The sequence below is a fragment of the Strigops habroptila genome, chromosome 15, assembly GCF_004027225.2.
Source record: "Strigops habroptila isolate Jane chromosome 15, bStrHab1.2.pri, whole genome shotgun sequence".
In the NCBI taxonomy this organism is placed as follows: domain Eukaryota; kingdom Metazoa; phylum Chordata; class Aves; order Psittaciformes; family Psittacidae; genus Strigops; species Strigops habroptila.
The window spans coordinates 854,555-874,292 of record NC_044291.2 but is presented as its reverse complement, the minus strand read 5'-3'; the positions used below and the strand labels follow the sequence as shown (position 1 = coordinate 874,292).

The 19,738-nt window shown below is 48.4% G+C and overlaps 1 protein-coding gene across 2 annotated transcripts in view; it reads right to left on the bottom strand.

Moving 5' to 3' along the window:
* COL5A1 (collagen type V alpha 1 chain) overlaps nucleotides 1-19,738 on the bottom strand; it is a 136,647-nt gene that overhangs the window by 36,994 nt on the left and 79,915 nt on the right. For both annotated transcript variants that reach the window (XM_030507193.1, XM_030507194.1), the window contains exons 14-31: nucleotides 19,440-19,496; nucleotides 19,243-19,296; nucleotides 18,560-18,613; nucleotides 17,688-17,741; nucleotides 16,779-16,832; nucleotides 15,810-15,863; nucleotides 14,340-14,384; nucleotides 11,724-11,777; nucleotides 10,462-10,506; nucleotides 9,811-9,864; nucleotides 9,176-9,220; nucleotides 8,172-8,225; nucleotides 5,836-5,880; nucleotides 4,250-4,303; nucleotides 2,414-2,458; nucleotides 1,228-1,281; nucleotides 1,026-1,133; nucleotides 365-418 (exon numbers count right to left, since the gene is read on the bottom strand). In XM_030507193.1, the coding sequence (XP_030363053.1) occupies nucleotides 365-418; nucleotides 1,026-1,133; nucleotides 1,228-1,281; nucleotides 2,414-2,458; nucleotides 4,250-4,303; nucleotides 5,836-5,880; nucleotides 8,172-8,225; nucleotides 9,176-9,220; nucleotides 9,811-9,864; nucleotides 10,462-10,506; nucleotides 11,724-11,777; nucleotides 14,340-14,384; nucleotides 15,810-15,863; nucleotides 16,779-16,832; nucleotides 17,688-17,741; nucleotides 18,560-18,613; nucleotides 19,243-19,296; nucleotides 19,440-19,496 (984 nt within the window). The remainder of the gene's footprint in view (nucleotides 1-364; nucleotides 419-1,025; nucleotides 1,134-1,227; nucleotides 1,282-2,413; nucleotides 2,459-4,249; nucleotides 4,304-5,835; nucleotides 5,881-8,171; nucleotides 8,226-9,175; nucleotides 9,221-9,810; nucleotides 9,865-10,461; nucleotides 10,507-11,723; nucleotides 11,778-14,339; nucleotides 14,385-15,809; nucleotides 15,864-16,778; nucleotides 16,833-17,687; nucleotides 17,742-18,559; nucleotides 18,614-19,242; nucleotides 19,297-19,439; nucleotides 19,497-19,738) is intronic.

Genomic DNA, 19,738 nt, shown 5'->3' with positions numbered 1-19,738 from the left:
CCCTGTGCCAGCGCCTCAGCACCCTCACAGGGAAGAACTTGTAATGTCTAACCTAAATCTCCCCTGTTTAAGTTTGAACCCATTCCCCCTTGTCCTGTCCCTGCCTGTCCTTGTCAAAAACCTGTCTCCAGCTTTGTTTTCAGCCCCTGTAGGCATTTCCACTGGCTGAGGGCTGGGAGCTGTTTTTACCCCTCTGTCACTCAGCCCTGCCCAGGTGGGAAGGAGGGATCCTGTGGTGGGAGCTGCTGCTGCTCCACCTTGTCCCATTACTGGGGCTGAGCTCTCAGCACGGCTCCACCACCGGAGCTCAGCCGGTGTCTGCTGCACTCCCCGCACCCCACATGGACCGAACCCACCGAGTTACCTTTGGGCCCTGCCTGCCCGGGTAGCCGGGCAGTCCTGGCACGCCGAGCTTTCCCTGGAACACAAACAGAAGTGTGTTAGCATGAGCAAGGGTGACCTTGCGAGCAGCTTCAGAGCTGCACCAGCAGAAAGGGGAGATGCCAAGCACAGTGAGGTCAAGAGCAAAACACACATGACATGGGTGGAATAAAGCTTGTTGGCACACCACAATCACCCTCCGCCCTCCCTTGGGTAGTTCAAGTGGGTTTGATGTAAAGTGAGCCTCACAGATGTGTCGGGGACCTACTGGTTAATTTTTGCTCTCAACAGGATGTACCCAGAGATCAGACTGGAGTCCATGATATTTCAATTTTTCAATCTTTTTCCTCTGGTCTTTTTTTCAAGACATTATACCAAGCAGACAACATCAGAGCGACCAATGTCTCAACATGCTCAAGTCACACTGCTGCAGTAAAACCAACACCACTGGGTCTCCTCTGGTCTCTGTGTGGAACAACTGGGTCCAATCTTTACACAAAGCTCCTGCAGCTCCTCTTCATTGCTCTGCCCTAAAATCCCCCCTCCCCATGCTGGGCATTGCCCCACCACCCACTTAAGACACCCAAAGCAAAGCAGGGTTTACAGTGAAACATCCTTGGGTGATTCCCATGGTTGAGACTCACCTTCTCTCCAGCAGGACCAAGAGGACCAGGATCACCATTGGGACCAGAGCGACCCTTGGGACCTTCAGGACCATCCTCACCCCGGGGGCCAGGAGGCCCAATTTCCCCCTGTTAATGACAAGCGTTGATGGGGCAGGCAGGTCCCAGACCCCACAGTTGCTGGCAGCAGTACCCTCATGCCTGCAATCCATCACAGACTTACCCGGTCTCCTTTGATGCCCATATCCCCTTTGAAGCCAGGGAAGCCATCTTCACCCTAAATGGTGGAGAGGGGAAAAACACAGACAAGGTGTACAGATGAAAAGAAAGCAAAAAAAGCCTCTCTAGCCTCACTGTATGGCCCCTTCCCAGGGGCGACAAGATTGTGTCCCTGCACTGACCATCACATTGGCTTCTGTAAGCCTTTGGTGTGCACAAATGAACATGGAAACCCAGCCAGGGTGCGACAGCGAGGCCCCAGAGGGATCACAGCAAGTATTCCCTACATCCCATCCTGGCTGCAAGTCAGGAGCACAAATCTGGTCCAATGTGACTAACACCAATTCACCAGTACCGAGAACCAATTATTTCTGAAGTACAACTGGTTTTGTTTTCACAGAGGATGTTTTACACCGCGCTTTGAGGCAGCCTCCGAGACAGTGGCAATATTTCTTTCGGCCAAGAAGGTTTAATTGCAGAACTGAAATCAATAATGTATTTCATCCTACAGCAAACCTCTGATAAGCAATGAAGAGACAGTTTCCAGAAAGACTTTTGAAGTTTGGAAGGTCCCTGCCAGGATTCCCTAAGCTAAAACTGCAGCTTTGCTGCCGAATTGCTGTGGGCAGGAATGAAGGAACATGGATCTGTTTATGGGACCAAGGAAGGTTTTTCTCCACCGCCTGCTCTTCCTCTGGGAGAAACAATTGCATCTTTGAGACGTGCAGAGATAGACTGAGCTGATTTTCTTACTGGCTTGGGTTTCACAAGCTGCTGTGATGACCTTCTGGGCAGCACATCCCCTGCACTGTTATCCTGCTGTAATACACCTCAAAACCTTCAGCTGCACTCAATCACTCCAACTCCAAATCTTGTCACAGGGAAAGCATCTTGACACTGACCCCGAGCTATCAGTGATGGCTGGACGCAGCAAACAGCTTGAATCCTGAGCATGTTATCAGTTACTCCCTGATCCAAGCCAAGATGTGGTAGAACATCACAGCAGGTCCCCAGCCCTCATCCACTCCAAAACCAAAGAGGTGACCAGTCCTTTAGCTGATCAGCCCCTGCTCATCTAAGAGAAACCTCTTGTGCAGGAAAAAACATCACAGGGAGCATCCTGAGGGACCAGTCTGCAAAACTGCTAAGAGGCCACAGAAAATCAGTGCAAACATGAAGTAATAACTCACCTTTTCACCTTTGGTGCCTTTCAGTCCACGAACACCATCTGCTCCCTTGCAGGAGATAAAACAAGATGTTACACAAGTATAAGTAAGCTTAAAAGTGAAGAATCATTAATCACAGTGATTTGTGCTTCCTGTGATGTTGACAATGGTGTGTCTGCAAGCTGTGATGTTCCTAACACATTGCTAATCAAATATCAGCTGCTGACGTCTGGCTGGTAACCAGTGAATACCTTATAGTCACAAACTTGTCTTGGTAGGTGGGGTTAGTGGTCTCTGCCCATTTCCTGCCCAGGAGTTATGTTTCCAGGGATAAAACTCACCATGAAAAGCTTTATCAGCAACCTATTCCCACAAATGCCTTTTCTTACCATGGTTCTCACATCTATGTGTGCACTGTCTTTTTAAAGCACACTTAGGCACCAAAAAGTGGAAAAAAGAACAGATAACATGACCAGTGTGGGTATTTATGACATGGCGCAGAAGCCTTCCAAAGCTTCACCAAGGCCATCAGCTGTGGTGTCCAGCCCAGCGGTGCTGAGTGTGGTCCGGATCTGCCCCCTGCTATTGCCACCAGCCCAACCTGCAGGACCCCCATGCTTCTCATCCATCCTGCCTCTTGGGAGCAAACATCACCTTCCAGTACCTACCCCAGCTGCCCTGGGCAATGCAACTCTAACAATGAATAGAAGAAACTTTGGGGTTTTTTTCTTTGAGGAACTGTATTTTGCTTGGGGTAGTTTAACTTTTTTCTTCCCTTCAGCATGTCAAGAAAAAGCATAATTAAAAGTACATCAACATTTGTGCAGCAGGACAGGGTCTGGTGAGAGCTTAAAGTTATTTACAGCTGCAAACCCAATGAGACACATATTTTTCCTGAACTGGAGGCTTGTGCAGTTAGTAGAACACTGCTTGTAGGAAGCAAAACCTTGTCTGTACTCACTATGGGTTTGGTGCACGACTTCCTGTAGATCACTCTAATGTGGAACAGTTCCACTTTAGTGGTAAACACAACAGCAAACCATTCCCTAATGGACCACTATGTCTCAATCTGCAACCTTGCAAGAAATGAGATGGAAGCTTGTGTTGGCTAAATACATCCCTTTAAATTTTGAAGGCAGAACAGCAAATGGGTTTCTGCTATTGAAAAAATATACGAGGGGGTTTAAGAGGGCTTCACTTCACCTACAGTCTGTCCCCAAGCTGTGTTTGTATCTGCTTGCACAGATCCCTGCAGATTCATTGGACATTTGGGATGCAGGATGCATCTGCACCTGAACTAATACGTCTTGATGGGCATAACAGCCACTGCTAAATGGGGAAAGCAACATTCACAGCCTTATCAGCATGTGAGCACTGCAGGCAGCAGGAGCAGGGTAAGAGCTGGAATTCAATCCAGTGAAAAAGCACATTGCTGAGATGCACCAGCTTCGTCTAACAGTGTCTTGGTCAGGAGCATGAAAAGCTTTCTTTGTTTTAGTAATGGGCTATTTTGTTTTATTAACAAGCCTTCTTAAAATCTTCACATTCAGGCTGAGATTTACTTTGGTTGTAAACTGGAAACGACTGGAATGGGACTGAGCCGTGCTCATGAAGAATTAAAGAGAAATCCCTGCAAAGCACTGAGTGATGCTAGGAGGGGTTATTGGAGAGCAGGGGACTTGTAATCCTCATGGCCTGGGAGAAGATGCTGGACCAAGGCTTGCTCAAGCTGGCCCCTAAGGAGGCCCTAAGTGCCCTGGTAGAACATTTGTGCCACCATCAGTGTCCACCTCCAGCACAAGCTGGAGAATTCCAGCTGAACAAGCAATGCCATGGACACTGTTTCTGTGTCCTCCTTACCTTCACTCCACGTGGTCCTGGGTAGCCGATGGGGCCCTGAGGACCTGGTGGACCCTGGGGTGGAAAAAAGGCAAACAAGAAAAACATGTCAAAAATCAACATGAAGGTGCAGCAATAAGGAGAGTGTGGAAAACGCATATCCTGGCTACATGGCTGCTTTGGATCAGATGGAAATGGCAGCAGCCATCCTAAAATAGCTCAGAATAGCTGAGAGCGCTACAGGAACATCACCTAGAGCAAGTGCACGGGGCTGAGCCAATGGCAAAGATCCAAACCATAGGAAAAGAGGATGAGAAGAGTCAGCAACAACTTGTGATAACAATGATTTGTGTTTTGGATTAAAGAGTTCTCAGAGAGGAAGAACATGTTCTGCTGTTTCCCCTCTTCCAAACCATCCTGGTTTTGCAGTAATGCAGCAGAGTGTGTGATGATGATGATCACAGAGAGGGGTTATTGCCTGATGCACAAGCCTCGGGGTGATGTCCTTTGGCCTGAGCTATGTGGGACAGGAGAAGCTCACAAAGCTCCTTGCTGGCACTGAAAGTTGCAAATCCCCAGGGACACCATGAGCTGTGCTAGGCCACAGTGCCTGATATACGCCCTGTAAAAGCTCCTGCCCGCCCTCTGCCACGCTTACACCTGCAAATAAATCATGTTCTTTAGTGAATCTTGTTGGCTTTTATACTGCTCAGTTCCTAACTAAACATAGCACCCTCCACATCTCCCAGCCTGACACAGACCAGCTTTTCCAGCCTGAGAGCCGGGCAGAGCCCATGGGTCCAGCAGCATCCCAGACCCTGCAGGAATGTCGGCTGGAGGAGACCCACAGCATGAGCACAGCTCCGAAATCACCTCCCTGACATTTGCCAATCCTCTCCCAGCACAGCGAGCACCAGCACAACTAGCACTTATTGGCTTCTCATACCCTGCAGAGGCCAACATTTGAATTCCCAGCCTTGGGAGACACCAGACAAACGGCTGCGGCCATGGGTCGTGCTCCCTGCAGCACCCGAGCACAGCTGGGACTGGTGTCCAGCAAACCCGACTGCTCCCATCAAAGACAGATGTAATGCTTTCCAACCGAATGGGACACAGCAGGAATGCAGGGAGTAAATCTCCCGGACAGATGGACGCTGTATAATGCATGTATAATTCAAGGCCTCCAGCCTCTGGCAATATTCTCAAATATATTGTTAAAGAGGGGCTTTGTGAGGGAGGGGAAGAAAAAGGAGGCCAGGAAATACAAGAAGAGTTATTTTCTTCATTCCCTGTGCCACGAAGGATGTTTATTTGTGTCTGGTTAAAGGAAGGTTTCCCTTCACAGTTTCAGTTTTCACGTCTGCTGGATTATGGAGTGCTGCTTGCCAGGAAAGCTGGAAGGAGCTGAGGAAAGACCAGCCCAAGCACCAGAAGAGACTCTCAAGAGATTAAATCTGGGCTCAGTTCCCAAATTTCAACAGGGTTTGTTTCTTGCCACCTCCACAGACCCAGCTGCCCGGCCATCCCCAGAGCCCCATAGAGATTTGTCCCCATCCAGCTACAGGAACCTTCCCCTTAGCAGTGATGAGGGTCATGTTGACACCTACCTGACTCCCCTTCTCTCCAGGAGGACCTTCCTTGCCAGGATGACCCTATTAATAAAAGATACAAAGAGGAAAATGGGGTTAGTGCACATCTAACGCTCCAAAGCCAACAGCTCGCTCAGGCAGCTATGATTTATTTGTAAGAAAAGAGTTGCTCTCCAGGAAGCTCTCACTGATGCAAGTAGCCCCTGCAGCCAGCTTGCAAGAGTGAGCTTTCCCCAGAAGGAGAGCAGCAACATTTGAGTCTTTACTGATGTTCTACCTGGTTATTTATACTTTTACTCTTCACCATTTTCTAGCTGAGAAACATGAACCATTTTGCAGTGTTCCTCACCTATTAGAACAGCTCAGTGAGTTCAGCAGCACAGCAACAGGAAAGCAGGTAAAATTAACTCCCGGTGTTGGCAAACCTGTGAAGGTCACAGGACCCCCCGACTGGTCAGAGCCCCTCATTCGTTTCCTAATTCCTAGAGTTCATTACAAGGTCTCATGGCAAAGGCTCAGCCAACCTGCATGGCCTCCAGACCATGGCTGGCTGGTGGCCAGCATTCCTTGTGGGATTTGATGCTGAATAGCTCAACATCCAAGAGTTCCCAACACATTCTCATTCATCACCTTTAGAACCCTAAATGTGTCCTCAGTAGAAAACAAAAGTGTGAATCACCTCAGACAGAGTTTGGAGAATTAGAGAGAAATGGGAGGAAATCCATGAAAGTAGTTTTTAGTGTTGATTTCCCTACTGCTGGAACCCAAAGGAGCAGGGTGGAAGATGACTTTTTGGTTGGTAGTGCCTGTACAAAAGCAATAAGCCCCCCTCCAAGGCACTGCACACCCAGGGACCTGTTATTTTATAAAGATGATGAAACCACATCCAGCTGCTCTAAATCCACTAAGACCTTCTGCACTCAATGGTCTCTTCCCTTATGAACTCTGCTCTAAATACACAAATGACTTGCTACCAATATAACAAGGAAAATCCTCAGAGTATTTTCCACCATTGCTCTTCAGAACGGGAATGTCAGACCAGCCAGACTTCATAAAACAAGCTGGTTTAATACAGGAATGAAATGGCAGTTGTCATTTTTACAGCAACAAAATGTAGGAGAAAATACAATCTGAATTTGCCCTGTGAGCTTAAATGTCACCAAGAGCATCAGTGCACAAAGAGGGTCATCTACCCATGCCTGCCTTCAGCTCCTGGTAGCTGCACCCCCAAGAGGCAAAATGGAAGTGCAGCAAGATTTCTAAGGCCTTTGTCCACTCTGCACTGAATCATCACCAGTTGCAAAATGTCCATCTCTGCTACTGCTGCCAAGACCAAAAACTACTGAGCAACTTGGCTTTTGCAGTGAGAAAGGCCCTCAGGGATTTTCAGGTATCTTCCAAGTCCAGCTTTTACAAAGAGAACAGCGGCAGGGTTTTGTCCTTGGAAAGATCAACCCGTATGCTTACAAACCTACAAGCTATCTGCATGCTGTCTGGCTACCTGTGGCAAAGGACCTGTGTCCGCACACACCCACATGTGCTCAGCTTGCAGGTCCTACCCAGCCTTCAGTCTGCATGAAAACAGAGCTGGCATCTTCTCCAGCTGAACCTCCCTGGAGGCTGCTGCAGGAATTTCACATCAAAAGCTACAGCTTTAGAGATGTTCTGGTATTTGCTTTAGCTGCTCTGTTGACTCAGCTAACCATCGTATGAGTGTTCCAAATGCCCTCTGAAGGAATGACAATCCCAGGGTGGGAAACATCATTTTTCTTGCCATGTTCTCCATCTGCATTATGGGATGTAACTATTTTACATTTATCACTCATAAAACCAGGTGCCTCTGAGGTGTGTAAAAGTGAGATCAGGTTTAAAGGCCAGAGATTAAGACCAATTTCTAGAGCAAGGAACAAATTATGCTTAAAGCAGGATTAGGAGGAAGCTCCAGGAATCCAATATTGACATGCAATTTCAACCTGCTCTTATCACCGTTCCGCAGCAGTGCCCAGAGGCCCTGAGCAAGATGAGGACCACCCCGTGCTTGTGCTGCACTGTGCATAAACATGCTCACACACAGGAGAGCATCCCTACCTCAGTGAGGTGCCAACCTGCTGAAACAGCAGGGGGAAACAGGAGGAGGGGAAAGAGAGGCCCCAAGGGATGGTGAGAAGTACCTAGTGCTGCACCACGAGGCTGGGCAAAGATTGCAGCAGCGACAGAGCTTCTCAGACTCAAACCCTTCAACCCAGCCTTTCAGGCTCACATGCTTCACTATCCCAAGGTGCACCCCAGGGTGGATGGGTGCAGGATCAGACCCCCCAGCCGTGGCACCAGAGACCCAGGAGAGAACAACTTACCGGAGGACCATCTGCCCCAGGCATGCCAGGAAGACCAGGTTTGCCCAGCGGCCCCTAAAAGCAAACCAAAAATCAACAGCTTCAATGATCAAAGTCTCAGAGCATTGGAGGATGTGGCTTTTCAAACACAATTCTTGTTTTCCCTAGCTGTGAAAGGCTGCAGAGAGGTGAATCTGTTGGCAGAGCTGCTGTGATTGTAGGGAGTCTGGCAATTTCTATGGGCAGTCATTCCAGCATCCTGGGATGCTGCAGTGTTAGTGCTGGCACCTCACACATACAGACATGATACAGCAATGGGAGCTCGACAGGAGACACCGGGGCATGAAGCATCAAGCTCTGTCCTGCCAAAAGGCCAAATGCTGCACATGTGCGTAGGACAAGTCGCACGATAATACTCCTTTGCAGGAGAATTATCAATAATTGCAGTCCAACACCAGCGAGGATGCTCTGGGGCACACACCTGGATGCACACTGTGTGTCCCTCCTCAGCGGGAGCTCACCAAACACCCACCAACTGCTCTGAGGGCAAACCTGCTCCCCTTGTTTAAATACCAATGGTCCCAAAGCTTCTGGGGTTGGGGGACCCAACGGCAGCACCTACCCCACAGCAACAACAGTGGAAGGCCAGAGAGAGCTGGAGCAGGCAGGGAGGAGGTGAAGAGATCTTGACTGAGTGAGCCAAATCCATGGGCTCTTCCCATTACCATCCCACTCAGACTTCCAGGCATTTAGCCCACAGAAAAAGACAATTTTCAATCCTCTCCTAATGCTTTAGCATAGGCTGCCTTCAGAATGTTTCTTTTAAGAGGGGAAATGAATGCAAATATTATGAATTAGAGGTAAACTGTGCTTTCTTGTCCCTCTTGTCTGGAACGAGAGGCATTAGACTTTCATAGGCACGGCTGCAAACAGATGTTGCACATGGAGCAAAGGAGCAGCTGAGGCAGCAAACACGTATCAATGGCAATAGTTGTCTGAAGCCAGAGCTCAGGATTTAAACGTACTTTCTCTCCTGGGGGACCAATCGCGCCCTGTGGACCTGGAAGACCCTGTGAAAAGAAAAAAAACCCAGGGTCATTAAGGAACAAGTTATTACTTCCAAAAGCCTCTTGGCAGTGCCTGAGCTGAGCATTATCCTAGTGCCTGACACAACCAGGGACTTCCCCAGGTCCGTTCATTCTCTACATGTCTTGTGAGAGTTGATAACATTTCATCTCCTCCCCCTGGGAGCTGCGCTGCTTGGCCCCAGGATGTTCACAGAGATGCTCTGAGGAGTGAGACTTGCTGAGAGCTGTGGAGAAGGCCGGCCGCAAGGCTTGGACATCTGTATCACCCATCTGGCTCCAGAGCAAGTGGACCTTGAGATCCTAAAAGTCAGGCCTGAGCTACAAGATATGACTTGCCCAAAGAGAAGGCTTGGACCTGGGTTTGGCTTTGCCTCACGGCAACAAAAACCAGGTGAGAACCAGGGGATGTGAAACTGGGGGGGTTTTCAGGGAGAGTTTGGGCCAGCAATGTACCATCAAGCCAATTCCCAGCAAATCTCCATAGTGCTCGTCCTGTCTCTGGTGGGGGAATGAAGCTTGTTCTAAACTATCATTCCTTTCTCCTAACCGTGGAAAAGGAGTTTTCCTCTTACCTGAGCACCCGGGTTACCCTGTTGTCCTGGGGGACCTGGCTCACCTTGAGGACCCTGCAAAGAGACAAGGGCAGAGCTAAAGGCAGGAGAGGCGAGAGCGGAGCCAGGGCTTCTTCTGGCTCCTGCCCCTGTGCAGCATCCCAACACCCTCCCTAACCCTCTGCTGGGAACTGATTGCTCCTGGGAAAGGGAAACAGCTTCTCTCCATGGTGGGACAGGGATGAGGGAAGTGATTCCAGGGCACACTCACTTCTCTGCATGGACACAGAGCCCAGAGGAGCTGAGCAGGGTTCTAACACTCTGGCTCTTCTACAGGGAGCCCATTTCATCCCATCAGTACAAAGCATGAAGCACAAAGATTTTTTTTCCCCTCTCAGTTAAATTACTAGATTTTGATATTCATTAGAACAACACACATCTCAATGAAAATGTTTGATCTTTCATGGGGAAATAATGTGTAATTCCATCAGAAATTATAATAAATTAACATCCATTTGCTGCAGGAAGATACTCTCTGTGGTTTTCACAGGCTCTGGTAGGAATCTAGACCAGGCTAAAAAGCAATTAGAAAATCTAATTTAATAGAGTACATTTTACATTTCAGTCTATATAATATCCCAGCTGCCTGTAAAATTTGCAGTGAAAACTTACCACATTCCCCTTGGGACCAGTTTGTCCGTCCATACCAGCCACACCCTGAGGAAGGATTTGAAAACAGCACTAAGAAAAGATCTTGGTCTTTTGCACCACAAAAGCAGAGAAATGGCAATAAAAATAAATAGATAAAGACATCAGGAAGCCCTTTGGATGGTGGCGAAAAGGAACAGTTTTGTAATGGTGTTTGGTAAAGCAGCCGATTTGCCCCCAGCATCGAGCAGGCGCGGAGCAGCAAATGAGAAGGAAAAGCCCCATCCCTGGCAGTGTTCAAGGCCAGATTGCATGGGGCTTGGAGCAACCTGCTCTAGTGGAAGGTGTCCCTGCCTGTGGCAGGGAGTTGGAACTGGATGAGCTTTAAGGTCCTTTCCAGCCCAAATCAGTCTAGGATTCTATGAAAAGACCTCACTTGGGATGCGAATGCATCGCTCAATGAGGCAGTGGGTGAAGTCAACGGGACTGCACTGCCTTGTGCCAAACCAAAAGGCAGCTGGGGTCAAACAAGCCCTGAGCATCTCCATTAATGGGGTAACATGGTACATGGTCCACTGCAGATGTGCTGCTGGGGCTTCCTCTGCCACTGTTTTGCTCTGAGGCTGAGCAAGGTATGGGCTGTAATGGTGTGCTGGTGGGAGAAGAGACCGTTTTGGAGCATATCCTGAACCCTCATTAAGTTTCAGCAGGGGTAGGAGCTCAACAGGAAGATGTTTTCTCATCTCAGGAGGAGTTCAGGGCTTCACAGCGCTCCCTGTTACACGCTGACCCCTTTAGCTGGAGCAGCAGCCTGGGGTTTGGTTTTTAAGTACTGGGACTCCAGCAAGCTGCAGTGATTTACAGGAGAGCGTCCATGTCAGTGCTCCCAGCAGTGCACGGCAGACAAGGTGACTGTCTCCCAGATAAAAAATGGCACATTTTTTCCTTGGCTTTTGCCCGAAATATGAACAAACTGCTCCAAAGTCCCACCAGCCCTCAGGCAGAAGTTAATGGCAAAGCTGCTGTGTTAATAACTCTCATTCTTCCCTTTCAGCCTGAGCGAGGCATTAATATTTACTCAGGTGCCTCAAATCTTGAGCTGCTTTAAATGGACGTGATGCCACTGAAAATGGGGGAGAAAATGGACTTGGAGCCTTCACTGTATTTTTTGAATACCACTGCTTTACATTGCAGATGTGTGAGATTACGCAGCTGCATTATCTGGTTGGATGACTAACAGGAACAGGGTGTTTTGCCCGAGGAGGGCAGCAGCCCCAGGAACTCACCGGTGGTCCCGGGGGTCCCGGCGGCCCCTTTGGTCCCAGCAGTCCTCGGGGTCCCTGTTGGGGGAAGCAGATGGGATTAGTGATCCTGGAGCCCCCCACGCTGCCGTGCATGGAGTGGGATGAGCATCGCCGGGGCTGGCACAGCAATGAACCTGCTAGTTTGCTGTAGCAGCAGCTCTCCTGGTTTAAAAACCGGTAGCAGAAATCCCATGTGCACCTATCCTCGAGTTGTAAAGATAAATAATACAGGCACAGACACCTGCTCCTTGGTTTGGAAGAAGTCCCGCCTTAAACCAACTTTTTATTACTAGTTTATTACTAATCATCTTCCTGGGTTACCCTGCAATGCATGCAATGACACAAAACCCTTCACAGCCAAGTCATTCCAGCCAGGGAGTGTCTGAAGAATGACCCGATGCCATTACTGGATCAATAGGGTTAGCATTTCAAAATCTCCCCAGGTTTAATTTTTAGCACTGACAGTCTGTACAACTCAGCAGGGCTGGGAAAGGTTTTCAGCCTGCAGCATAAATGTACATTTTCAAAGGCATTGGATTCTTCAGCCTTAACCAGTCAGGACTCCTGGCAGAGTGTTTTCTTTCCATTTCTGGCTTTCTCACCAGATTTAACCTCACATCATCTTCAGGGAAAGGGTAGGATTGGAGCACCACACTGAATGAGCAGAGACATGGCAGGAGACCTGTCTTCATTTGGTAGGAAGCTTTGCAAATCCCAGCATCTCCTCTACTTGGAGCCTTCAGGTGGGTTTGTAGTAAAAGGAATGGGATGGGGATACCCTCAGCTGCAGATCTGGAAGCTCACAATCGAGCACGGGCTCTTGCTTAAATTAGGGACTGTAGAACTCAGGGCATTTACAAGGATGGTGCTTGTTCACTGTCATGGAGGAAAATCATTCCTGATTGATGGGCAGTTTTATTTGTCTGCTCAAATATTATATGTCCCCCTTTTTATGATGCAGAAAGAACAGAGGAATTAAAATGAAATGTTACAGGATAATATAGGAGACATTAAGAAAGAGTCTGATCTTAGATACTGCAGGGATTCTGATCCTGCAAAAATGCAGCAAAAACTGGATGCATCAACCAAGAGATCTGTCCCTGCCACCAGAGACCTTCATGGGCCACAGCTCAGGCTGAGCCCCAGCAGAGCAGGAACTCTGCTTGAATAACCCAGTGATGGTAATCACAAGGAAATGAAGCCTATGAAGAGAAACGAATTTTGAAGTCCCACCACTCATTTCAGTTACTATGAAATTTGGAAAGAGCCTCCTTTGGCTGAGGGCGGAGAAAGAAGCAAACGTGCACATTTAGTGTGTAGATAGTTATGACAAAAAGCTTCCTGTGATGCAATTTCAACCTTCATTCTGGCCATCACAGGTATTTTTACTTGCATTGCTGATATAAACATAAACTTCCCTGCATGCATTAACATCAGTTAAGTTCCTCTTTTGTTACTGTGCTACCTGAGCACATAAATGCTTTTAAGAAGTTAATAACCCAAAAGTTATTGCCTAGATGTGTGCTAAGGACATAGCTGAGTTGATTAATCTTTCCTAGAAATTAATCAGACATCTTGTCTATAATTGTGTTCCAGTGAGTCCGTAAATGCCAGCACTTCCCCTTCTCACATGAAGTGTGTCCAACTGTTCCCATCAATTACTCTCAGGCCACCATGCTGGGCCTTAGAACAACAAAATAAGCCATTCTGAAAGCAAAACTGATGGTAAATGGTAGAAAACGTTCTTTTCATAACAAAGAAAATGCATTTGGGATGAAATCAGCACCCAACAACTGTACTACACACAGAGATCTGCAGCCAGCCAGAAGCAGAGTTTACCATTGCTAATAAAGTCAAAAATACTCAGTATTGGGGGGGGGGGGGGGGAGGGGGAATGCTTTTAGAGTCTCAAATTGACAACCCCACTGTTTCTTTTCAGTGCTAAACTCCCTGAAAGCATTTCTTATGTTGGTCAAGATGTTTTTGTCCAACACCATCAGCATCTTTTTAACCTTACTGGTACAAAGAGCTCCCTCCTGTGCTAGCCCTGGCTCAGCCGCTCTGGTGTTCACAGCACGTGGAGGCCCAAACACCCACAAACTCTGCAGGTTTCTGAAGATTTGTGCTCTGTGAACTGAATATTGACCTCACTGAAGTCAGGGCTCAAAGTCCCCTTGAGCTCAGTCCTGCCAGGATTTAAAAGGGATCACTGACTGCACAAAACTAAGCATGTGGGCAAGGGACCTGTGTGGTGAATTGCTGTCATTTTCTACCCAGAAGCGGACAAAACGTTTTCTCGCTGGAGTTTGCAATGATCATTCATGAAAACTTCATTTCACAACTGTTTACCAGGCATGATTTATACCCCAGTCTACTTGTCTGAATCCTAGTGGGAAAAAAAACAAACCCAAAACGGAGTTGTTACAGCACGGATGCTCTCTAAACCATTCACGTGAACCATCAAGTGAGAGAAGCTCAGACCCTGCAAGACCTCAGCACCAGAAGAACTGTCCCACAGAACCACTAAAATCACCATTATATCAAGACCTTGACCAAAGCAGTGCCATCGTACATCAAGCCAAAGAAGGAGATACTCACAGGTTCTCCAGGCAGACCTCTGGGTCCAACTTCTCCATCATCTCCCTGTTCAGCAGCAAAGGCGCAGAGAGAAATGGCACAAGAGACAGAATAAGGCAATTATATTTCAGTCACATCACAGGTGTTTCATTCTTGTTAAACAATATTCACACAGAACACCAGCTTCCCTGGAGTAATAGACAGGCAGCCGTGCATAAGGAAGACCTCGTAAGCCTGGAGACTAATCCTGCGTGGGCAGAATTTACCAAGGATTAGAAATGCTGTAGGGGTACATCGTCATTCATGTCGACGTTTATAAAGATGGATTTTGGTAACAGACAGGACAACGTCGAAACAATTCAGGGCATGTGAGTTAATAACCACAAGATTTAGCCCCTCACTGCATGACAAGCGGGTATGGGAGCACCTCTCTCGGAACGTGATTGAGCCAAATCAGAGCTCCTCAGATAAACCAGAGGCAGCAAAGGGGTAATTCTTCATCCCTTCACTCCCCATCTCCTTCTGATGCCCCATGGATCCCTCAGGAGTATTAGCTGGTGCTTCCCCTGAATTGCTTTTATATCACCCAAAACCTGAGGCCCCCCCAGAAAGAAATCAATCCCAGCAACCAGCCCTTGTAAACCCTCCTCTTCTGCTGATAAAATCCATGCTCTTCCTCCCAGCTGTGCCCTTGGAGCTTCTCTCTACACACCTCAAATGGTTTATTTTTCTCTTTAGGATTAAAGTTCTCCAGACACTCGTTCTTCCCCCGCAAGACACAGGTTTGGTCTTTTCACCTTCAAAGCATTTACAGCCACAACTAATTTCTCCTCACAAGCTCGTGGTGAGGAAGGTGCTATTATCTGTGCTTTACAGAGGAAACAAATAGCCAAAGGTGGAAAAAACCCATCGTGGAAGGGGATTAGAGCCACGGAAATCCATACTCGCTCCTCTGGTTAAACCACGAGCTCCTCGCAGGCACAGCTTCAGCATTTGCAATCTCTCCTCTTAAAGCAGCCATTCTAGACCTGCAATCGCTTAATGTGAGCTTTGCTAAAGGCCTTTGACTATTGACTAAACAGTGTGGAAGGAGAAGGGAGCAATTTAATCTTTGATTCCTACTTCTGTCTGGAATTTCTATTCCCCAATAGTCTTGCTGCAATCTGCTGGGTCTTTGAAAATCAGAGCTGATGTTTGCTCACCTGGAAGATGAACATTTTTCTTGTGTTATTTTATTCTTTTAACAAAACCTGACTTTCTGACCAGATCTTTAAACACGAATTCCTCTTTTCACTTCCTCTCCCACCTCTCTGCTCCCTCCCTCCTCCATGGCCATCTGCAGCATCCCCAGGACACAAGGACCAGCAGCAGGCAACCGGCTGCTCTTGCCACGTCTCTGCCCAATGTGGCATCTGCTTCTTGTTTACAGGAGTTAGTTCTGTATTCAAAGGGATTCCTAGAGAATCCCTTTTAATCCAGAGGCAGACTTACCCTCTCCCCATCCTCTCCGGGTGCCCCCGGGGGTCCGTGGGGGCCTGGCTCACCCTATAAAGGCAAGGGAGAAAAATCCTCAGAGAAGGTAGACATGCTCTGACAATGGAAAGCATTGGGGAACATTGATAACCCATGTGAGGGACGTGACTTTTCTGCCTGCCCCATGTGCTGAAGGAGCTCTCATGGTTCCCTTCCACGTGCTCTCCAAAGCAGCAGCTCCTCTCTACCTGCCCTGGGCCACGTGTGGGCTCCAGCGTGGACAGACTAACGACCTCTGAGGTGAGAGCTCATGGGATTTGCTGGTAACACTTTGTCAGGGAACTGGGAACCGAGCAGTGGCTCCTTCAGGAGCAGGGCTCAGCCTTTGTATGCAGTTACTGCTTTACCCAAGCCATGCTATTCCGTTTCTGGCTGATTAAGCATCTCTCTAAGGCACCGTCTTCCCTTTCCTGTGTAGCTTGTAATCACGATGCAATCTCCGCTGTTCAAACACTCCCTTGCTTTATAAAGCCATGGCTGTGTTCTCTAGGGAGGGGAGGCATGAACAGCCTGCCAAAATAACCAGTCTCTTGCATTTTTTCCCCTTTTGTTTAATTATAAAGCAAAGAGAAAAATCCCATTATAATTTTGGGCAACTTCCATCCACAACCACACTGTCTGAAAGCAGGTTTTGCCTCTTGCTTTATTTTTCAGTCTGCATTTTATTAAGGCAATTTCCCTCCCCCCCCCCCACCCCCGTCTTTTCAATTTCAATCAGACCCAGAAGGATCTCACAGCTTCCCGCGATGTGAATGTTGTGCCTAGGAGGGATGCTCTGACATCCCACATGCTCTGATGGGACACGCTTATGCTCTCCCAGTTGCAACACTGTGGCTCATCCCCAGCAGTAGCTGCCCTCCTCCCAGCACCTCCCAGCCACGGGCTCATTCCAGACAGCGGCCAAAGGACAAGTGGAAGGTAACTTACTCTATTTCCTTTCTCGCCAGGCAAACCAGCCAAGCCATCAAACCCTCGGTCACCCTAAAAGAGAAACCAGTTTAGTTCACACTTCCATGTCCCATGGAATATCTTTCCAACTGGGAGTACAGCTCGACCTGGCCGAGGTGCTCCCCAGGGAAATGGGCAACTCTTGCCCATTGGCTGGCCCTGGAGCGTTGCTCTGCCTCTTCTCACTGCAGATCTCCTTCTCCTTCCCAGTGCTGCTCGTTATTCTGTTTTCCCTTCTTCCCTGCATCCCTCCTTTGAGGGCAGTCGACGCTCATTAAAGCACTTTAGCAGATAAATGATTTGCAGTCTCCTGTCTCTATATCAAAACCCCATCTATTCCAGCTTTAAGTATCTACATAATAAAGTACTTAAACCTTCTAATACATGATTCCCTGAGCAAACTTTCTCTGCATTCAATTTCAGTGGCACAGCTTCTTTCTTGCTTGATAATACCAGCAGATCACAGCTGAATGAAGGGATTTTGTCTCAAATAAAAATACAGAGCATTAAAATTCTTCACCACACCTTCCCCGTTTCCTCACCCAGTTAATAGGGTGGAGATTTAGTAGTTATATTTTAGGACATTTCCAACTGCTCATTCATGTTTGTTTTTCATAATTGGCATTCCGAAGTATCTGTTCTCCAACGGCAGCCAAGGGAGCATAGTTCATTCTTAAGAGGATCCAGCAATTAAAAACATGAAAGGAAAAGAAGGATTTCTATTGTGCCTTCTAGGTGTGTGTCTAACTTCTCCCTCTCAAACGTGGAGCCCCCGCACCAGTTTGACCACCTTCTCCAAGCAAGGTGGGCTCCTGCTGCCAAGTGTCCCTTAGTTCACTGCTAAAAGGCAGATGCAGATTCCAACAGCACATCAATACGTGGCAGTACCTTTGGTCCTGTCTGCCCCGGCATTCCCCGGGCACCATCACTGCCGGCTCGTCCCTGCAACAGAGAAAAGCAAAGTCAAACACCAAGGCCAGGGCAGGACCCAGGGACACTTGTGCTCTCTGCTCTGTGGCCGAGTGAAGCTTTATTTAAGTCAGAGCTCACTAAGGAGCAGCTTCCCTTGGGAGGGAAAACATGCTGGTCTGGTTTGGAAGCAGCATCCTGGGCTCAGCCTGGTGTGAGACACATGGCAGCAAAGCTACTTCACTACATGGGATGCTGGGATGTGGTCCTTGATTTTCATTTGAAATAATTATTTTCCAGCACGTTTTAAGAGATGATAATCACTATGTTCATGAATTGAAATGAGAGATGTTCGGGAAAGCCAGAAGTGGGTCACACAAAAGACTTTCTCATTCCTTCCTCTGACAAACCGAATCAGAACAATCCAGAGGATGCTGTGAAATGAAAATCAGCACTGCGGATGTTGGCAGAGAGGGTGAGCACAATTTATACCATCTCCAGCAACCCCTGGGGACTGGGTCCTCCTTGTGCACTGCTGAAACCTGGGCACTGTCCAAATCAGCCCATCATTTATGCAGCTACAACCTCAACACCACAGAGGAAAATAAAACGAGGACAAAAGAGTGAGGAGCATGGACTTGGAGCTCTCCCACAACCACCCAGCCTGTAACTCCCATCCTCATCTGTGTCTGCCCAGATGGACAGAGAGGTCCTGGACAAGGCACCGCTGGCCACCAGCCTGCTCTTGTGCAATGCTCTCGGAATTGTTCAGGAATTGTTTGGCAGCAGAAACAGTTTCTAGCAGGAATTGCAGCTCACACAGTCGTCAGCACAGCTCCTGGGACACTCACCCTGCGGCCTGGCTTTCCTGCCGGACCGGGAGGACCCTGGATGCCTCGTGGACCCTGCAAGGCATCAAGGAGAGAGGAAGAAACACCATCATCACCCACAGGCATGGCAGAAGGATCCAGTGCTGCTGGCGCCGCAGGTCACTGCTAGGGCTGCCCAGGTCACCAGGGCTACAAAATGGGATGCGGACTCCTCAAGCAGAGACCATGGTTCAAAATACACAGGGAAGGCTCAGGACTGAGAATCCCTACACAGGAATTGCACAAGGAAGCTTTTGCCCTCCAAGCAGCTCCACGCGGTGGAGACAGATTACTTCCCCCACCATTAGAAAGTGGGAATTTCCCCTTATTCCAGGATTTATGGCTTGGAGGAATAACTTCCTGAGCATTAGCAAACTCCCCACACTCCAACCCATCTTGTATTTACAGGACTCCTCCACGGATGTCTCTGCAGGAAAGGAAAGGGAAGGAAAACCACCTGCAGAATTTTACACTGCTGGCTTAAAATTATGTCTCGAGTCTGCATTTGGATACTTGAAGGGACATTTATATGCAAAGCAGATGTTCCCACACACGTTCAGCCGGCATTGGGTTACTGACTCGCTCCTTCACAACAGCATCTAAAGCAGGACTCCACGCCCTCCTTTCCCCCAGATTTCCTGGTCGCACCATATGCCCATACTCACCTGAGGCCCCATTTCTCCAGCTTCTCCCTTTAGTCCTCCACTGCCCGGGGGTCCCTTTGGACAGAGAACAGGATTTAGTACATTTTCCCACAACAAAGCCAGAGGGAAGATTCACACCATGTTAAAAAAGAGCCATTCATGCAGGTAATCCAGAGCATCCATGGCTCTGCTCCATCCTCACTTGCCCATTCACTTACCATGGGGCCCGGCCGCCCCGTCAGACCCATTGGACCCGCTGGTCCTCTCAGCGCCAGCTGCAACACAAAGAGAAATGTTGCTCAGTTGGTGTCTCTGCTTCACTGCTGCAATGGGGCAAAGCCACCGTCGTGCCACCAGCCACACATTCCCTCTGTGCCCTGAGAACCGTGTAGATGTGTATAGATCATAAGAACACAGAATGGTTTGGGTTGGAAGGGACCTTAAGGCTCATCCAGCTGCACAGGCAGGGACACCTTCTGCTAGACCAGGTTTAACCTGGCCTTGAACACTGCCAGGG